Source organism: Lasioglossum baleicum, chromosome 11 (assembly GCF_051020765.1).
Source record: "Lasioglossum baleicum chromosome 11, iyLasBale1, whole genome shotgun sequence".
NCBI lineage: Eukaryota > Metazoa > Arthropoda > Insecta > Hymenoptera > Halictidae > Lasioglossum > Lasioglossum baleicum.
Genome location: NC_134939.1, coordinates 11180355 through 11200710, shown reverse-complemented (window position 1 = coordinate 11200710; position 20356 = coordinate 11180355). Strand labels below are relative to the sequence as shown.

General features: G+C 42.1%; 1 protein-coding gene across 3 annotated transcripts in view; it reads right to left on the bottom strand.

The window, feature by feature from the left end:
* Positions 1-596: 596 nt before the first annotated feature.
* Ptc (protein patched) overlaps positions 597-20356 on the bottom strand; it is a 44570-nt gene continuing 24810 nt past the window's right edge. The window contains exons 4-11 of one of the 3 annotated variants that reach the window (XM_076433434.1): positions 20172-20241; positions 16058-16155; positions 14230-14440; positions 7195-7602; positions 4882-6723; positions 4122-4610; positions 3800-3923; positions 597-3340 (exon numbers count right to left, since the gene is read on the bottom strand). In XM_076433434.1, coding sequence (XP_076289549.1) covers positions 3195-3340; positions 3800-3923; positions 4122-4610; positions 4882-6723; positions 7195-7602; positions 14230-14440; positions 16058-16155; positions 20172-20241 — 3388 coding nt within the window. In that variant the 3' untranslated portion in view covers positions 597-3194. The remainder of the gene's footprint in view (positions 3341-3799; positions 3924-4121; positions 4611-4881; positions 6724-7194; positions 7603-14229; positions 14441-16057; positions 16156-20171; positions 20242-20356) is intronic. The other 2 variants (XM_076433435.1, XM_076433436.1) reach the window with 2 other exon arrangements.

Below are 20356 nucleotides of genomic sequence, written 5' to 3'. Positions count from 1 at the left end.
GTAAACTGGGTTCTAGTCCGTGCTACCGGGGATAAACAGAGTTCTGGTTCGCTTGAAATCGAGTTGTTCTTAACTTGGATACGTTCGGTAGAGAATGTAATATTTCATGATCATCAATATGGTTCCGTGATGATTTGCCTTCTTACCGACGAGAATCTCCTCCAGTGGCCTTCTGCACCGACCAGAATCTCCTCAATGGCCTTCTGCACCGACGAGATTCGTCGCTGTAAATGTTGTTCGATTACCAGCTTAACCCTTTCGCCACAAGGTTACGCCTGCAGTTCACGATATAGAATGAACAGAATAAATAATTCTGAAATAATTCGTATTGTATTTTACTGCCAGAGCGAAAAGAATTATTCGTAACTGCATATGAGCAGTTTGCACAAAAATGTTGCATTTACAATAAAATAACGAACTTTACACACGCACCAATATGTACTTTGAACATAAAATGTAGAATATGCACAAAGTAAATTAAATTAATTATCAAGAAGAGCAATTAATGACAATGACAATTGATTGGACGATTCATTTCCAAATATTTTTCTCAAAATATAGTTAGGTGAGAAGAAGAGGTATTAAACGTGCTTGGAATTGTTTCAATATCGTCGATATATTTATGTACAAATGAATATTATAAATCATACAATTAATTGCTTCTATATTCAGTACATAAAAATAATTAGCTTCTACACTACTAAAAATAATAGTAAGTTAATTTTTACACCTCCAGTTGAAACATGGGATTAGGAAGTAATTACTGGCACTCTGTTTCGAGATACCGTAATCAAATGGTTGCAATTGCATGAATTCAGATTTTAGATATACAATTGGAGGTACATTTGACTATTTCGTTTCGTTTATAAATCTGTCCCCTATGCACAAAATAATTCTACACTTATTATAGAGCATCTGTTTTTATTAAATACCTTCTCTGCATCCGTTATGTTTACAAGTTGACTTCGCATAAAAATACTTCTCTTATTGTACATAAAGATTGTCCGCGACATTCGTTTCATCGAAATATACCTTGCAGATATTAACCGTCCGATAATATATTACACCTTTTTACATTAGAGGTACGAGTCCGATGGATTGACTTATTTTTTATTAAATTAAGTAACGAGTTTATATAAAAATATTATATAGCGTGTGACATAAATAATTAAGTATATACCATTTTTTTTACAAATTATCGTATGAGATAGGGGCATTGTACAAAACGTATCGTTTTAAATAGTCATAATATTAGTGTGAGGACGTACAAATAAATAATAAATAGATTTCAGATTCGATATCCGCTCGAGTCATATACACACTGCATGTTAACTGTTAGCACAATAATAAATAGTAGTCGTTCGAATTTCTTAATCCTTTTTTCTTTTTTTCTCTCAAAGGTACCACATTGTAGTTTGTTTGCGATGAAGAAACATCGCGAGAAGTCCGCTTGCTTCTAAATCAGAAGTCTCTCTCACTCGCACATACATACACACACTCATACACCTACACAACGATAATTACGCAAAACGTAATCTCTCTCTGTCAACCTCACCCAAGTACCTAAAATAAGGTACGCATACTTACACGCTCCGACTATAAATGCATTTTGCTCGCTGAAATGACAACGCGATTACGCGGAAACCTCGGTGCACACACATATTATACAAACAACGTTAAAATTTCGTATCTCCTTGAAGACAAGAAAAGAAAAACATCTCGATAAAGTTGCGCAATTCTCGATAAACTTAACATCTCGACAAACATGTTAATACTTCTATACGTTCCGTTGCGATTCCGCGAGAGATACTTAACTACCGTAAAAATATTTATACAAATCGTCGCTTGAGTCTCGTGCGGGTCACCATAATCGTCTTTGTTCGCCGTGTTTTATTAACAGTTTGTAGAAAAGGGATAAATTTGTCTATTTTGCTAAATAATATCCTTATAGTTTCATGGAAACTGTCGTATACCACAGAGCACAGCAAAGCATCTTCTTTGACGTTCTCTCTCTCTCTCCCTCGCTCCCTCGTGTGTCGATTCGATAAAATCGCAACCCCCCACCCCCACCCCTAAATGTTCACACATTCAATTCAGAAAAGAAGACGGCCGAACAATGCTCTGCATTGAATGTATGATACACGCTATTATAAATGTGTCTTTCAGAACATTTATACGTAGAAACGTACCCTGCACGCATCGGTCCCGTGTGCGGGCGTCAAACACATCTTTCCGTGTCATAATACTTTTTGTTTCTGAATTCGAACAAGCACGTTATCCCGTTAGCGACGTGAAAGTACCCTGTGATTTTCTGATCGCTATGCAGGGAACTATAGTTCACTTCGTCCTCTATTCGAGATCAGTTCGCCATTTCCTAGCGAAATGTCGGCAGTGACTTTTCTTTAACACTTCAGCTACTAGAAGAACTTCAACCCTTTTCTGAGGATTTAAAACACTGAAAAAAGTGCGCACTAATTTTTTATCGACGTCCTCAATGTGATGACGCGTTCGTTCTTAAGGAGTTAATAGACTTTTCAATTTTCTGTTAAATAGAGATTATAAAAAAAATTATTGGGTATGTTTTCGATTGATATGTATTGCGATATGTGTTTTATCACTATTATCTTTGATTTTCGAAAGACTATTAACCCTTTGGCATCGAATGGCGATCTTGAAGCACCAATAAAAATTATCATGCCATAATTTAAAACAATATTCACATTACTGAATTTATTTGTATTGAATAAATTCAATACGACATGAAATTTCTGGATTTTGGAGTTGATACCTTGTTTTGAAATTTTTTTAACAGTTAGCCTAATTAAAATTTGAATATTTTTAATAAATTCCTACAACAGAAAGCAAATTTATATTTATTGTATGCCTATGTGAATATACAAATGAATAATGTCCATATTTAAGGGCGAAAACGGTTTCCAGCAAAAAGGGTTTAGGTCATCATCGATAGGTAAAGTGTTAAACTATTTTTGAACGTGAAGTTTGAGCCTAGAACCTGAAGCAAACTTATCTTGAATAAAGTAAAGTCGGTACTTACACGCTCCGGGTGCTTGCACCTCGCTATGTTACTTAAGAGAAGAGGAAAAAAACTATAAATCTATCCTAGTCAGCCTTCTGTATGTTCCCGCTTTGCATGGTACTTGAGCAGTAGCTGCCGGTCTTGCCGGTACTTATCATTAGTGTTTATGTTGGTTAGAATCTGAATCCGGTTCAGAACTGGAACCGGAAGAGTCTCCAGCATTAACGTTCGCACTGCAGCGCGAGCTCCTTCGGCTACTGGAAGTCGTGTGCCTGCATTTTTCACTACGGTCCATTGTACCTACAATAATAGTCATACAGAAATTATAATATCCAAGAGTCACGTTTCCCTTAATGCTTCAATTAACACTTTGAGCGCCGCTGTCTACCAAGTACAATTGTTTATATTGAATGTCGCCATTGGTCCCAATTTTAGTGGGATCATAATTGATTCGACTGAGATTTCCAATGCTATTGGGAACATGTAGAATTCAAATCTTGTAAATTGAAATATTCTTATTTTAAATTGATCTTAACACTAGATTTACGTGACGCGTCAAAATGACGTGTTCTAACATTTTTAATTTATGATAATGGAGATTCTTTCATATTTATTTTTCTTGGAATATATTATAAAAAATGGCTGATATTTATTAAGTAATGTAAAGTAATAGCTTTCGGAAAATGGCACTCAAATAGTCAAAAGTCACACAGCTATCTTCTAGCATAAGACTTTGATCAGATTGCTAGAACAGGTACTTACTGGTTAACGGTGTATGAACTTCCACCTTTATGTTAGCTGTGGCAGTGACCTTGGTCGTGATATGAGACGTCGACGTCACTGGTGATATTCGACTAGACCCACTTGTATCTGATCCACTACAGTTCTGTTAGTTAAAAAAAAAAAACAAAAGCACACGGGTTAATCATGCTGCTTGGTCATTGGAGCACATCATTCTCACGCAGCGTTACAAAATCTAAGCGATACCCTCGAAACGAGGGTACGTTCGGAGTGACCACGAAACAAGTGTCCACAATCTGTTTCACCTGGAGAAAAATAATACAAAACGCACGGTGAATCGTACCTGATTGCCACACGTCGAAGTCGTCTCGACCTTCAATTCTGGCTGGACGATGATGCAAGACTCTTGCGTACTGTGCCAGGAGTTCGGCTCCTCGGTAATCGTCGTCAAGGATGGCTCAGCGTGTAACCTAGCATTATCGATCTTGTACGATCTTCTGGGTGGCGCTGGGGGCTTCGATCTTCGAACGATCGGCGAGGCAGGTGGTGTCGGTGTTGAAATCCGATCCGGGTGATCGTTGGGTATCACTTCCGGACACGGGCCGATCAGCGAGAGCAAAATCGGCAGGAAGAACAGACCGTTCACCAGACCGACCCCGATCAAGCAGAGCAACACCAAGAAGAAGTACCGCACGATGAACTCGAACTCGGAGAAGGCTAGCATCACGATAGCCAGCAGAGTCGTCAAAGCACCGTGGATCACTGGCGCGTACATGTGCTCCAACGCTAACCGGACCCTTCGATCTCTGCTTCCGATGCTCGTCACGAAACTCTGCAAATAAACCGTAAAAATGGTTAGATTGAGAATTAAAACTTTTTTCATACTTCATTGAATTTATGATCAGAAACCACACATTTCGAAAAAAGTTTAACAATCTACGCACTTTAGTTTTCAAGATATTCAAGATGGTCTACTCAATTTTAGAGTTATTTTACTCCTTCAACGTGTATAATTGCCAATAAAGGAAAGTACGTTTCAAACATTGTTCCAAGAACTATGTTCTCCAGCAAGTTCTTCAGTACGTTCAATAAATACTACTCACCAGACAAATATGCACCGTAAAGTGCACCGCAATCCCCACGCTGACAACGAGAAGCACAGCAGGAACAGCGCTGAGCTTAATATCACAAAGTCCCATGATTCCGAGAAGTTGAAGAACAACAGCAGCGAGAGACGTGCCAACCAGCAGAGCAGCCCATAGGTTCAACAGCAAAATCCCAACTACCACAACGCTGGCAGTCAGAGCAGCTAACAACGCGATGCCTAGACAGCTCCTCAAGTCCATGTACTGTTCCCAGAACTGGAAGGGAATACCAGAAGGAAAATTGGGTAGTCCCCTTTCCTCGAACTTCCTGCATAACTTTCTCACACTACCAATCAGCTCTGTGATCTCCTGTGTGTCGGTGAGCTTGTGCAAATAAAACGGCATCTGCGCATAAGTCAGAGGCATGCTCTTTGGGATCTTCAGCTCGTGATCGTTAGTATAGATCCATTGTCTAGGCTCTGGCCTCAGATTAGCCTGAGAGGATCCATAAGCGAGAACGTCGTTGGACACCCAGGCGCTTAGATAATTGTAAAACGCTCGAGGATTGATGATCCCTTCAGAGTCAACTAGCCTGACTTGAGTGACCAGCGATTTGTCGATAGGATTATCAACGTGACCAGTCTGCACCAGGAGCTTGTAAGCAAGGATTGCCTCATCGCTGGCGTTCTTGTACCACCTCTCCTGCGTTATACATCCATTATTATAATCTCTATCAAACGCTCCTTGCAAACCCTTCAACCAATCTTGAAACAAACTGAGCCAGAACTCGGGCAAGCCCCCGTTGTCGTTTTTGATCACGTTCTTTATCCTCATGAACGCTTCGTGGTACTCGTACAATAGTTTCTGGTTGTTAGGGTACTCGAAGTCCCTGCCAGTGACCGCGTACATATTATAGAACCCGAAGTGCTTCGCTTGAGCTGCCAAGAAAGCATGTTCATTAGAATTCTGCGGTACCAAGTCGGTTAACTCTAGCCCGTCGTTCACCCTGATGGCCTGCCAGACACTTCCAGCTAGAACTGCAATTAGCATCATCATTCCGAAGACCTTGGTCGCCGGTTTAGTGACGAAGGGAGCGTAATGCCTTGCAGCCATCTGCGTCAAGGAGAAACTGAGACAGTCATCCTGACTGCAGCCGGTTAGGGTATCCTCCTCGCTGCACTGCTTGTCCAAGTCTACATCTAGATTACCACCGACCCAGGATTCACTCTGAGCGTTTTGAGAAGTCAAGATTTGAGTGCAGGTCTCGCGACGTTCTGGGGGTATCGCTCTGGTTACAGTTTGCTTCGCTGTCCCATTCGTTGTCCTGTTAGCATACTTATTCCTGGCAGTGTTAGATGAGGGTAGACAACAACAGAAAATGTCCGAGCGACCTGATCTGCGTCTTCTAAGGTCCAGGCTGACCATAGCAGGGAAAACTAGCAACATCGCAGCAAGGTTGAAGAGTAACAACACGCCAGCTTGCAGACAGAAGACTCTCAGAGCTGGGATAGGGATCAAAGCGGCTGCGAAGAAGGCTGACACGTTGCTGATCCCAGCTAGAAGAACTGATAGACCTGTTCGTTTGAGGACTACTCCCGTTTGCTCCCCACTAGGGACTTCATTCACTGATAGCTCGGCGTAGGTGTGCGTTAATAGGAACATGTCGTGTACCCCGAGGCCCAGGGCTAGAAAAGGGACGATCTGAGTGGTTGCTGCGTTGAAAGGGATACCCAGAAGGGCGCAGAACCCCAGACCAGCTGCTACCGTTGCGCAGATTAGCATCACGCCCGCTATGCCGACCCCGGCTTGAGAACGCACTGGGTCTTTCCAGCGGAGAAGGACTATGCCTGCGTAGAACAGCTGCAATAAACCAGAGAACGGTTAGATTGATAGTCAAAATAAAAAGGTCCTATCAGTATATTGGGATTAAGGAGATGTTGACACTAAGTCTGGCAGAAGTCTTTAACAAACTAGACTATAAATAAAGATTCGCTGTCTAATTATAAAAATGCGCTATTTCGATTAGTTTATAGCCATCGCATAGTTAATGTATCTAATGCAGAGTTGAATTTTTCGAATCGAAACGAAGAACACAGCAAAACAGAGACACGTATCTACGAACTTAAAAGTTGGATTTGAAAATAGAATTGCTTTGGCGTTAAAAACAGTACAAAATGAAGAGTAGAATAACTTCTAGCAACATGCATTACTGTGAGGTTGCATAGTCTGGGAACGGTGTTAGGCTAAAGTCTAAGATCGCGTTATTAACGCTCGGGGTGATTGATGGTCCGCTAATGGTTCGAAAGAGGTTTTTAAACGGTTTCTACTGACCATCATCGCGCAGCCAATGGCGATCTTCATGACGGGCACCTCGCTGTACTTCCCGAGTATGTCGTTCATGGTGGTCGTGCTGAACGCGTACAAATTGTACGGCGCCGAGCCGTTCGCGTCCAAATGCTTCTTCACCTGATTGCTGAACGCCCGTTGCCAGGTTTCGAGGACTTGGGACGCCTTCTCCTGGGACCAGTCGATGTGGTGTACCTTGTAGGTGCCGGCGAAGAAATCGTAAAGCTCTCGCTCGCCCATTAGCTGCACCACGGTCTGCAGCGCAGCTGCACGGGTCAAGTGACCGGTCTTATTGTGCTTAGCGCCGCCGACGAGCAGCTCCTCGGGCCAATGCATATATTTCGCAGCGAAACCGTAACAGCCGCCCGTTAATTCCGCCCCTATGTCTGGTACCTGCCGAAACAAACCGTATATCGTCATGTATACATCGGAGAAATACCCCATGCACATTTAACGATACGCATAACAATTCTGGGAACTTGGACACTCGGCTTGGGCACCTTAAAGTTGGCGCTAATAACGTAGACTCGCGTGTAGGACGACAAAAAAAATTGTTTAAAAAGACTATACATGTGATTTATGTGGCAGTACATGCGTACTTTAGATGTACGAACAACTGTTTAAAAGTACCCAAATGGTTTGTGCAATCTATGGTAACGTAAGTGCTCGTTTAACACCGAACCAACCTAATTTTAAGAATTCTGTTAACATGCAGTCCCTAAAGTATTAATCCTGAAAACCCAAAAACAAATATTGAATGATATTCTAATAAATTGCAGGAATACAACTATTTGAGAATGTTTTAGAAAGTAAACGAATCGAATTACGATCAGGAATTGTTAGGGGGCCATTTTCATCCGATCGGTATGAGATTTAGAAGCTGGTGGTTCCTACAGAGTGATCGGTCCCTTCTTTATTTCGGTATGATATAGGGGGAGATTGGACAAGGTCCAAGCAACTAGACGGCGATCGTTTAAAGTCCTGTCTGGTATGCTCCTTTTATAGGTCCCCATAAAATCTCGCTGTGAGGTCCCGCGACACCCCAGGGCCACCCTCTGTCGTCTCACTTACATCACGTTTTTACCATTTCTCGGGGCACCAAGGAACGCCCATTCGAACCCTCTTTCTGTCCAGAATTATTCTTTGGACAGGCAAAAGAATTCCTAACGTGACTTGACGCGGCTTCTAGATTCAGTCACGCTTCAGAGATTCGTGGATAGGCGGGCTTGGCTCCGAATCGGACGAGGCTGTGGTTGGAAAATGAATTACACTCGTCTCCCGAGAAATAGCGTCCTCACAGCGACTCGAAATAAAAATATAAGCCTCCCTTATTATATAATTAGTTGTTTATAAAAGAAATAACGTTTCTTTTCGAGTTTTTTTAACAGAAATTCATGCTTGAAGATTAATCCGAATGAGAGTAATTTTTATTTTTTAACATATAAAAGCATAATGGTTGTTTAAAATGGTACAACAAAATTTTGTGAACCCTACACCGCCTATTGTGAAAAGATAAGAACACTTCGTTTTGAATTATGGTCCCCAGAATAGAAATCGTCGATTACCGGTGTAATTCCACTGGACGCGAACGCAGGTCACGCAACCTGTCAAACCTGTCGTTTAAAAATCACCGCGTGTAGCCGGCATGCAATTATGTAAGTACTTTGTAATCATCAATTAATTAGCCGACTCAGTTGGAAAAGAAAGGCGCGAAATCGAAAGAAATTTCGATTTTCGCGAAAATCGTTGGAGACGAACACGAGCGAGGAGAAACGAAAGCGCAAAAACGAACGAGGAAAGATACGTGCAGGCTCGTTGATCGCATACTAATGAGGTTGTATTAATTACCCACGATTAAATCGTCGGACATTGCAGAATAATTAAGACTCGCTCCGAAGAAATTGTGACACACACGCGTTCACAATATTTCTGTAAATTTTGTGAATATCTTTTGGACAATATCGAAAATACAGTTTCACGGATCGATAGACTGGAGATTGGAAAATAATAATTACAAAAATCAAATTCGAAACAATGATGTGGACCACAATGTTGCAACAGTTACAATTCGTAAGTCTATTAAAGATTCGATACGGCTGTGTGTTTATGCCAATAAAAGATTCAAGGCTGCGCGATCGGAGTATACATATGATTCAATTAAGATTGAAAGTGTACCGGTCATTTGAGTTTTCGAGACAGCTCTCGAGAGAGGTCCGCCGCGGCGCAGTAATTACCATTCGGTGCAATTATACCGAGCCGCGTCCGAAATTTTTCACCAAGACCTCCGCAAGAATTCCAATTTAACGCGATTCCGTTCGTTGATATCCGATCATCCTTTAATTCTCCGCGCATTCGCGGCGCGACACCCGCATGCCAACACAGGCTACGTGTAGAGACAGAGGCCACCCAACGTGATTATCGCTTGTAAGTATCGGTTCGCGTTGCCTTCACCACCACGTCACGATATCTTTCTCAATGACTTTCAACATCCGGCTGATCGTTGGGTCCACGTGGACCCGAACAAACCCGGCCTGAAACCTTGATTGGCAAATTATTTAAGAATTTATCTTCTGAACATCTTAGCACCTTCAAGATAAAATAATTTTTAGTACAGTGTAGGGGCAGCGTTTTCACGAGAACTTAATGGAATTATTATCTGACTCATTATCACTTGATCACATAATTAATGAATACCGGCTCTCTAGAGCCCGGTGATCGATAAAATCATTGATGGAGAGCAGATACGTGATCTCTCCGAGGGGACGGAAGCTGTGGTCGGAAAAAATCGGCGACTCAGGAAGCAGCTGCAACCCTCTCAAACTTTGAATGCAACGAACGTGAAGTTTGGATATCTTATATCTACAATAAAATACAGATATTTGCTAGTGGGGATGAAATCAGAGAGATCTGGAATTTCTACGACCGCCTGAATTCTTCCAACTCAATTATAACTCCAGCTTCTTCTAATTAAACTGAGAATCTTAATACAAAATCATTTTTGCCAATAGGAATCTAGATTACCTATGTACCAGATGCAAGCTTTCTCCAAAGAACATCCTTCGCCTACAGCAACACTCAAAGCGGTCCTTCGGTATGCTGATCATTAAGCGTAATTACCTTAAGTACAGGGGCGCGCGCGCACGCAATGTATGGAAATAGTAGTAGAAATGAGGAGCCAGGGTTAAAGAAAAGAAATGAGAAAGGGAGAAAGAGTCTCCTCCCTTGCAAGATCGGACGACATAAATCCACGCTTTCAATTATGCGAAATTAATTGACCGCGCCTTGTATCTTCCCCCTGCAAAAAAGACTCTCTCTCTCTCTTCTTCCTTGTCTCTTGTTTTAGTATGTGCTCGTGATGCCCACAGGATCGCGCAAAAAGACTCGCCATGCATCTTTGTATATAAATTTCATTGTGCCTTCCACTTCTCCTTTTGTCGAGGTCGTTGAAGAGGTAATCTGCGAGTGCGCTCCGAGGGACGAACGAAAGCAGAAATAAGCAAGAAGAAGAAAGGCACTTCGTGCCCTTTATGCAGTGGAGATAAACGTAATAATATAATTTTAGTAAAGTCCGAATAATTTTTAATTGCACATTAAGTTAAAAATATAAAACCGACCAATATTGTGGGCATAAGACCGCAAGACCGAAGTGAAAATTTCTATGGCGATTGCACACCTGTCTGTTTCTCGCTCGCTCGCGTTTCACCTCGGAGCGTGACGGATCATACTCATTCACTGCCCATCAATTGCGTACGCGGTGTCCCTAAAGAAGTTTTCGCTTCAATAAAGAAAACTAGACGGTTCTAAATATTGAAACTTCAAGATTATTCACATTATTTGGTCGTCAGTAGCTTTTTATGGAATTACATTTTTTGAAAAGCGATGCGAAACTTTTTGTAAGCGGGGTATGCGATTTGAGGCGGACTTTCCACGAAGCGATTATAATTTGTCATTACGCGGGTATAATTCATTGAGTGCTGGTGTCTGTAGATACACGTGCAGAGCCGGCCCGGAATCTGGCCGTATGTTAATGACAGAGAAATGACGGGCACGTAATGTGTCGGTTGTGAAAAGGTAATACGCGTGCGGTACGCGCGTGTGTGCACGGTTCTCCCGACCAGCGACCACCGACGTGGCGCAATAATGACGCACATCTCTCGATTTTATTATTTTAATGCACCTCTGGTCACGGCCCACGCGACTCGCATACACATCGCGCGATTCCGCATGGGAATCGTTCCATTGAAGGCACGGTTGTCCCGTTTCTTCTCGCCTCCGCCGATTTGCACGCGACTTTACGGCCGAAAATTGCGAGTTTCGGTATCTTATTGTGCCCCGAAAATTCATTTAGCCGCGAGCTTGCCTCTGGTACCCCCTTTCGCCGAACCGTCGATTCGATCGCATGCTCGAATCGAACGGCAACTGCCCACGTAATCGAGTCGAACAACGGTTCCCCATTCTTTCGCATTTTATTGGCCAATAAATGCGCTCGCGCGAATCCACACGTGTTTTCCTCTGCTCTAGATCTTGATAAATTGGTATCGATCTTGAATCTTGATCGTTCGAGCAGAGTGCATTCCAGTTCAGTGCTGAATTCACTTTTGGAATCGGAAAATCGCCGAATTGTGTTTTCACTCTTTAACCACTTTCTTTGCGATCTCTTTCGCAAGTACTGTAATTAACACTGCTTTAATGTTGAATTTGTACTATATGTATCTTGTTTTTCACGATCAATTAAAAGTTTTAATGGCTTCATTCGACCATTAATTGAAATTTAAGAGGTAATGTAGATAAGAAAATTTACATTTCACTCCAGTTTGTTGGAATTCAGGCAGAACATTTTGCATAAAGATCCGCAGTCTAATACTCGATAAAAAGATGTTAATAGTTTCCTATAACCTCCATCTGAAATCTTCCATTTTTCTCCGACTGTTCTCTCATTCAAACGAAACCTCACGTGTAAATCACAAAACACCTTTTCTCCAGCTAAAAATTCCAGAGACATACGCACTGTGTCCGGTGAACAATTTCGTGGATTCGAAATCTTAGCAGGTGAACGGTGAACTTCCGCGTTCGGGTTCGATAGATTCTGCCGCGGACAGGTAGTAACTTCCTCTGGCTCCCGGTGCATCAGCATTCACCTTTCGACGACCACGTGACGAGAAATTCTCGATTTCGGTCGCGCCTTTACGTACGCGCACGATCCCCGGGGTACGGTCAATTAAGTATTCATTACCGTGGTCGCCGGCTCCGAGTACGGAATACGGTGCGGACATCAAAGCGAAATGGACGTCGCCTGTCCAAAGGACCCACCGGGATCGCCAACGTAAACGCAACCGGTCGCACATCGATCGCAGAATTCCAAGTGGCCTCTTATTATTCCGGGCGACCGTCTTATGAACGAATTTTACCGTCCGGCCACGCTTTTACATTGTTTCATTGTGGTCCCGCGACCGATTATGTCGGCTACGAGCCGGCATTTCCATAGCGATTTGGCCTACGTGCCACTCCTCGACCAATTTCCCTTAATGGACAATCCCTCCTGTCCACCAGGCGAATTCCTTACGATCATCTTTTTTTCGGGTCCCGTTTTTATCCTTCATTTCTATTTTTCATTCATTTTTACGAATTTTATGGAATTAATCTGCATCGGTTTCTTACAATTCTATCGATTCTTAAAAGTTTTGCAAGTACTAAGCGTAGATACGAGCAAACTTGTTAAACCTTTCATGATCATAAAATGTATGGAAAGAAGATTAATAAATAAAATTACGTTTTCCATTTATACATAAAAAATTGAGCTCAAAGAAAAACGTCCAAAAATATATACTAAAAAACTGACGTACAATTCCATACAGCATCGATTACTATTTTCCGAGCATAGTGTAGGTTTGAGACGCGTTCAACGAGGAATTCAACATCTCTAAAAAAGAAAAGAGACGACAGTGTTCAACGACCGAAACGAAATATTTGCGTCGATTGCTCCGACAGCTTTTCGAGTCTCCAATCAATTATCAGCCGTGGCGATTAATTTCATGGTAAAAAAAAAAGAGACGAGAGAGGGAGGGGGGTACTCGGCCGATCTATTGCAGAAAATAAATTCCTGGTTGAGATTGCAGCCAATCGACTTCTAATACGCCGTTCCGGCGTTTCGCGATATTGATAGCGCGTATAATTATTTCCGTGCATCAATCTGTAGGGGCCGTCCTGCAGATTGATCGCGGGCATAAATCCGCCGGCAAATGAGCCCGAGACAGAATTAAAGCTAATAAACGGACTCGGCATAATTGCACGTAGGCTATGAGTTATAACATCAATCCCTCTGACGCAGGAACAAGCGTGCTAATAAGTGGTTGCGAGCTTTTTGCTCGTTCGCCGGTTCTACAACGGTTGCGAATGCTCGATGGTGGCGTAATACGTGTCACGAGCTTGCTACTTGGGAGGATAACACCACCGCACCGTGGCAAGAGGGAACCTCGGCCAACAAGAAACCAACGGGGAAACACCGTGTGCACAGGGCCGTGTAATTACATCGTTCTGAAAAGTTTCTAATACCGTGAATTTACAGCCAGAAGAATTTCACGACGCAACGCGCGCCGATATACGGGGTGTGTTTCATGTCACTTATCCCGGACTTGGAATTCTAATGCGAAAATGGCCCCTTAAACTCTCCATATGTTACGCGATTTAATATCCCATTATATGCATTCCAAAAATCATTCTTCAATGAAAAATTTTCACGAGGGAGTTAAAGAAAAATTTCAAAAATTATTGGGTTACAGAATAGGTTAGGTCTCTGAGATTAAGAAGAAAATTAAGCTTCCAATCGAAACTGTCTGCTTCAGGGGGCAATCCAAATCGTTATCCTGTTTGGCGCGAGAAATTATGACAATTTTTGATAGCTTTGCGATGAAAGCTCGCAGCCGGTCCATGAGTCAACAATTACACACAGGGTCTCTCACCTTAATCGGTCGAGAGGTTGTGCCTCGAACAAAAATCTCGGGACAAGAGAGGCTTGCTTACCTGCTGGGATTTTTTGTTAGGCGCGGTTTCCGGGCATTCCGGATCCGTTGGGTCGAGGCACGGCTTGCTCTGGTAGCCATTCGTTATCCCGGCTCGCTTCATGTAATCCTCCAGAGTTTTGAAGGGAAACACGAACTGTTTCTTCATCTCGTCCAGCATACCAGTCGGATTGAGGTTCGTCCACTGGATCGGCTTGTTCGTTTGCGCCCCGCTGTCCAATGGAACCATACGGAAGCGAAAAAATGAATACGTTACGAAATTTCATGAACGACCCGGGTTCTTTGCCCCCGCGGGATGATCGACTTAATGCGATCACGATGGATCTTCGATCGGTCCGCGAGGTTTACGAGACAATTATTGCTAGACTGCGGATTTTATGCATTTAGTAAATGACACATTTCAAATAGCATACTAATTAAAAGAATTTATTTTATAAAAATGGATTCACAAGGAATTTATTTCTCTGGGTAAGTATATATGTTAAAAGTGGCTAAAAATTTGAATAAAAATAGTCTTGTTACTTTTATAAAGAAACGAAAAATATGTAGTTACTTTTATCGAAGAGAAGAACAGCTTTCTATTTGATTTCTAATTCTTGCAATCGATGAAAATTTGTGTTCTCCATAAAAATCCGCAGCCTATTTGTAACATATTTAAAACATAATGACACTTTCCTATCGATTTTTGGAAGCTAAGAAATAAACAACATTTGTAAAAGCCTTAAAACATTATGTTGATTTTTCGCATGATCCCCAAATGCTCAATAAAGAAGCAACATTAGTAAAATCCTCGAAAGACAGATAATTCGGTAATAAAACCGTGGAATTTTGTAAAAAGGGCGTAAAAGCTTCGGCAACGGTAAAAAAAAAACGTACAAACCGCGATGGTATTTTGATCGATACGCGTAAATTACATCCGAATTACAGCATGTCAAACGCAAAAACGCACGCCGGCCATTTATATCCCGGGCAGCCTAATATATCGGCGGTAAGCGTATGCGTGTGGTGCATCTATGTTGCAATTAAGTATCCTTTTCCTGTTACGTCTCCGCCGCGGCTCGGCGGGGAGGACTGATCGAGTCCTTATCCGCAATCGTGAAACGCGAACGAGGACGGACGATTAATTTAGCATTAAAGCTTGGAAATCAATTTGCCGATTCCCTCTTTCTCCCTCTCAAGAGAAAAAGATTCTCTCTCAAGAGCGAAAGATTCTCTGAAGACAGAAATATTCGATGGAGTCGCGATGGATCAAGAACAACGCGATAAAATCGTCCGGCAATTTGCAATCGAGTACAAAATATGTTAAGCACGTATGTTGCATCTGTCTTTCAAGACGAAATAAAATTCTGATCTTTTCGTATGAATGCTTGAGCAGCGAAGTAAATGCAGATATACGCGACAATTATAAATTTCCTGTCCCATCTAGGAAATTATCAGGCATGAAGGAATTCAAGGAGTTCAAATAAAGCCGGTTCAGATTTTCCAATATTGACGAGCTACTTGTGAAACATTATGCACAAGAAATCTAATATTTACTTGGAAGCAATTCGGGCAAATATGCCTCATGTCGGCCACCACCCAGTAGTCAGCTAATTTTATACAATTTAAAACAGTAGTCTATAAAGTACTTAAAAATAAGAGACAATCTCTCCTATACATTTAAATGATATGGTGTCAGCTTGTACCTCACTTTGCTGCAATGTCCCTGTACAAAAAATTTAGAAAATAGTGTATTAATAACAGTGCTGACTACTGGCCTTCACCGATGGCTAACTCCAAGACCAATTACCCTACTTATATTTTTCAGCATACGAGCCATTTGTACTTACGGTATGTGCACGGGATACTCGGGTCCCAGTAGTTTGCTGCCTTCCCAGAAACAGTCCAACGGGGTAATGATGGCGCAGGGTATGATACTATCGAAGATCTAAAAAGAACGGATCCCTTTAGCTTGCCGGAAGGTTGGTTTTTCGTTGTAATTGAAAAATTACGCGCACGGAGAGCATGATCGATCTAGCGTGTTCCTCGATTAACGAACCATCGATCGCCGCGAGATTACGTTCGTACGGGGCGACTTAATACAATTTTCGGCTGGATGCCGGCTCCGATGATAATTATTATGATTCCGGGGCATTTAATCATCGTCGTCGCTTAATGGCGAGCACCGGTACTCTCTCTCTCTCACTCTCTTTCTATCTCTCTCTCTCTCCTCTCTCTCTCTCTCTCTCTCTCTCTCTCTGTCTTGCTCTTTCTTTCCCCTGGCTCCGATTTACGATTATTTCTCCTTTTCTTCCGATAGTGGACACTAACGATCGCCATAAGGTTTTTCTTGGTAGCGAGAGGCATTACGGGCCGGCCACCTGTGTGTTCTCGGAAACTCGAATAGGGCGGTCCTCCGCTTCAAGCGTCTCCCTTTTTTTCGGCCCTTTTGATTCACGAATAATACGAATTTCGGATAGTGTTCGGGGAACGCCGCCGCGGACATTTGTCAAATTGTCCTTTCCGATCCCTCGACGAAAAAAAGAAAAGGAGTCACAGCCGTGCCCCCTAATTCGTTTTCGGTGAGGCCCCCTTGCGAGATGACGCGCGCGGACCCCCGTTCCCCTTTTTGCACAGGAAACATTTACCGGTGGCGCTAATGGTTTAATAGATTAATCTGTTGCGAAAAAACGAGCCCAATGAAATTTCACTCTGTTGCAATCATTTCTTACCGTTAAACAATGCCGAAAAACGTCCGCGAACCCCACCCGGAAAACATTTACCGCGGTTATAATAAATGTAAGAACTCGAGCAACATAACATAAATCTGTAATATAGTTTGCAAATGTAATTAGTGTGGTCATATTGTACATCAACTGTGAAATACGGGAGCCACGTAATACATTTCTCCTTTTTAACAAGTTGTAAATAATGCATGAATGTTTTGAAATTCTTGAGAAACAAATTCTCTATCTAAATTCTTTAAATTCTGTCTTACATTTTTGTCATAAGTGCATACAATCCGCAGTCCAGTTATTAGGATATAACCAAGTCCAATTCTTGACTGGATAAATATACTAAATAATAGCAATGTCAAGTATCGAAAGAATTGAAGTGTAATTTCTGATTCAATGCCCGCCGCGTTCGAATGAATAGAAAGACAGCAATTGCTATTTTTCCACGTGTGATATACGCGGCAATGAAATGCTACAAGTGCGTAAAGTTCCCGTCATCAATCTATAGAACGTCGACACGGCCTGTTCAAATCGGAAACACTTTGTATTATAATTTTTAGTACTTTTAAAACTCTCGCCCGGCGATACATTGCGCATTTGTACCGGGAATCTTATTGTTAGAAATAAGCGGGAAGGTCGAGAATAACTTCTGAAGTTTTTATGGAGTAATGAATCACTCGTAATTTATGACACACTAAATTTCTCGTAGTTTAAACGCCCTTAAAGGATCACGTGTGGAGGTGTGTAACGCTCCAGACGCGGGAAGACAGCTTCGTCGAACGAAGACGTTCCTGAGGCACTGCAACCACTTATGCAGCTATGCACCTCTGCATTCTGTGGCGCGTGTGCGGTCGAGCACAGCTGCATAGTGCATTTTCGCATTTTCTCAATTTTCTCTCGAGTTATATGCATCATTATAATTAATAATAGTCCAGATTAAAATTCTTTTTGCTCGTTTTACTTATATTTTTAAAATATTAAAATATTTTTTATCACTTGTCGACAGCTTATACAGTCCCTTAAGTGACAAAAATTTATCCTAAATTTCACATGAATAATTTCCGAACGATTCGATAGAATTATTCTTTTAAGATGCAGTGAAAGGTGCTCAAAGACGACTGTTGCGATTTATGAGGACTAAATAGAAAATAAATTTATGCAAATTGACACGATGTAATGCCAAGACTACGCGATTACAACGAGTAATTTCGCATTAAGCAATAGCCAATAAATCCCCGGCTAAGAAAAACGAGAAGCACTGCACAGAAGTCCGTTCGGTAACGGGCACGAATAATAATTTCACCGGCGATTCATAAGTAAGTATAAATCGCTCGAGATAGAGTCGAGATATCAAAGATGAAAAATTCATACGCGCGGGGCAAAAGTGTAACAGCCTGTAGCCAGCTGCAGGATAATAATATTCCTGTTTGTCCGGGATACGAGAGGCCGCCGTGTGATTTGGCCGGTTGCTCGGGGCGCTGCCCGCATACCAGGACATCTATCATTTGACATTAATTTTTAAATTGAAACTTGATGAATCGCAATGAGATCGAAATTCTGTGACCAACTTTGATTGTGAGATTTCATCGATATATTATGCATCATCGGGACCGTAATAACACGTTATTAACGGCGGGCATGATCACACGGATTACTCGCGATAACCAAAACCCGAAAAAACTTCGTACACGAACTCAAAAACAAATTAATTCGCTGCTTTCCAATTTTAATCGTCTTTGATTGTATGCACCGCGTAGACAAATTTCTCTTTTTAATACTGCAAAATTTACAGTTGATGGCCCGCAAGCAAATTTTTATTTAAATAAAATTTTTGCCCAACTCTGCTCGCAAGTCATTGTTGGCCTAACAGTGAAATGGTTTATGGTGTCGTAAATCGTCGCCAAGTAGATTGATGAAAAAAAAAGTAATACCACACCTCGGAGCCAGCAGTTAAACAACACGTTTTATTTTCCGTCGTTATCGCATATTTCAGACCGACTATACTTTTTATCTGATAAGCATCCTCTATCGCGTGAAAGCTCGAAGCGGTAAACTGGTCGAATCGATGGTGTAGTCAGAAAATCGAAGGAAGAAGCGCAGGACTAGTTTCAGGAGACGAAACTGGAAACGACGAGGGAAAACTGGAGCATAAAATTGAACAGCGGTTGAGAAACACGCTCGTAATGTCGCGGAAGTGGCGGTGTCTCTGATGTGGCCACATGTACACACTTCCTTCTTCCCCTGGATATATGCTTAGCGATGTTTTAACGTGTACGCTCGTTAGCTGTGCGCAAGAAAACGGCATTCGAGGCACACACGTGAGCGAGACACGCACGACTTATGAACCGTGTCTCGCAGCGGTACAAAGCCGCGGGTTTTCATGCATTGTATTGAATTTTCGACGTTTACGACCACGCGCGCGCGAGTCGCCCAACGACGTGCTGACTGGGAAACCGAGAAACACAGAGAACTCGGAAGAGAGCATAGGAACCCATAGCGATGGGCACGACCTCGTATGAACTTCTACATCCCATGCATTCGAACACACACGAACACGTCAAGCATTTCCATATGCTCAGGGAAAATGTCTAAAGTGTGACTCGGAGAGTTTTGTCATTAATAAAAAGATCTTCTAGTCTAGAACCTCGGAAAAATGGATTTGTTCGAATTCGTAAGGATAAGTTATGATTGTTTGAAGACCACAGCTCTGTACAATAATTAGGCTTTACATAATTAGGCTGTATGGTCCAAATAATAGAAAATATGTATGCAAAACTTCCATGGGACACAGTTGCCCGATTTGTTTATAAAAATTTTCAAATTGTACTCAGCTTCGAAGGAGGATTGTATGAACAGTCATGAAGAGCTGATATTGCAATCAAACTATTAAAGTCAGAGTGGAGTAGAATTTGTTCGTGTAAAATTGTTTACTTTGTACACGATCCATGGACATCATCACATTTATTATAAAGTGTCACGAAATGAATATAATGGACGGATGGGTAACAAAGGAAATGAATGGTGCAGATGTAGGGACGAAAGATCGATGATAGTCGATCGTAGCCATCGCTATGTATCCTAATAGAAATCTCGGAGTCACGGTGCGTGCGCAATAACGCGGTATCGTAGTTGACGCGTCGAATTCGCGAATAGCGCGAATAAGTGTGCGCGCGAGTTCGCATACGGTTACGTCTCGCCTACATAGAAAGTAGTGGTAGTTTTAAATTACCTGGTCGATGTAGTGCATGTCGAAGTTGGGTATGTTCAGCGCGTAACACATGTCTTTCAGCCTCCACGTGCTGCAAGCGACACGGAACACATGCATTCATGAATACAAGTTTGCATCCCCTTAACCCCCGCCCTGCACCCGACGATAAGCGGCCCGAGAAGTGCACTCGAGAAAAACTTGAGACG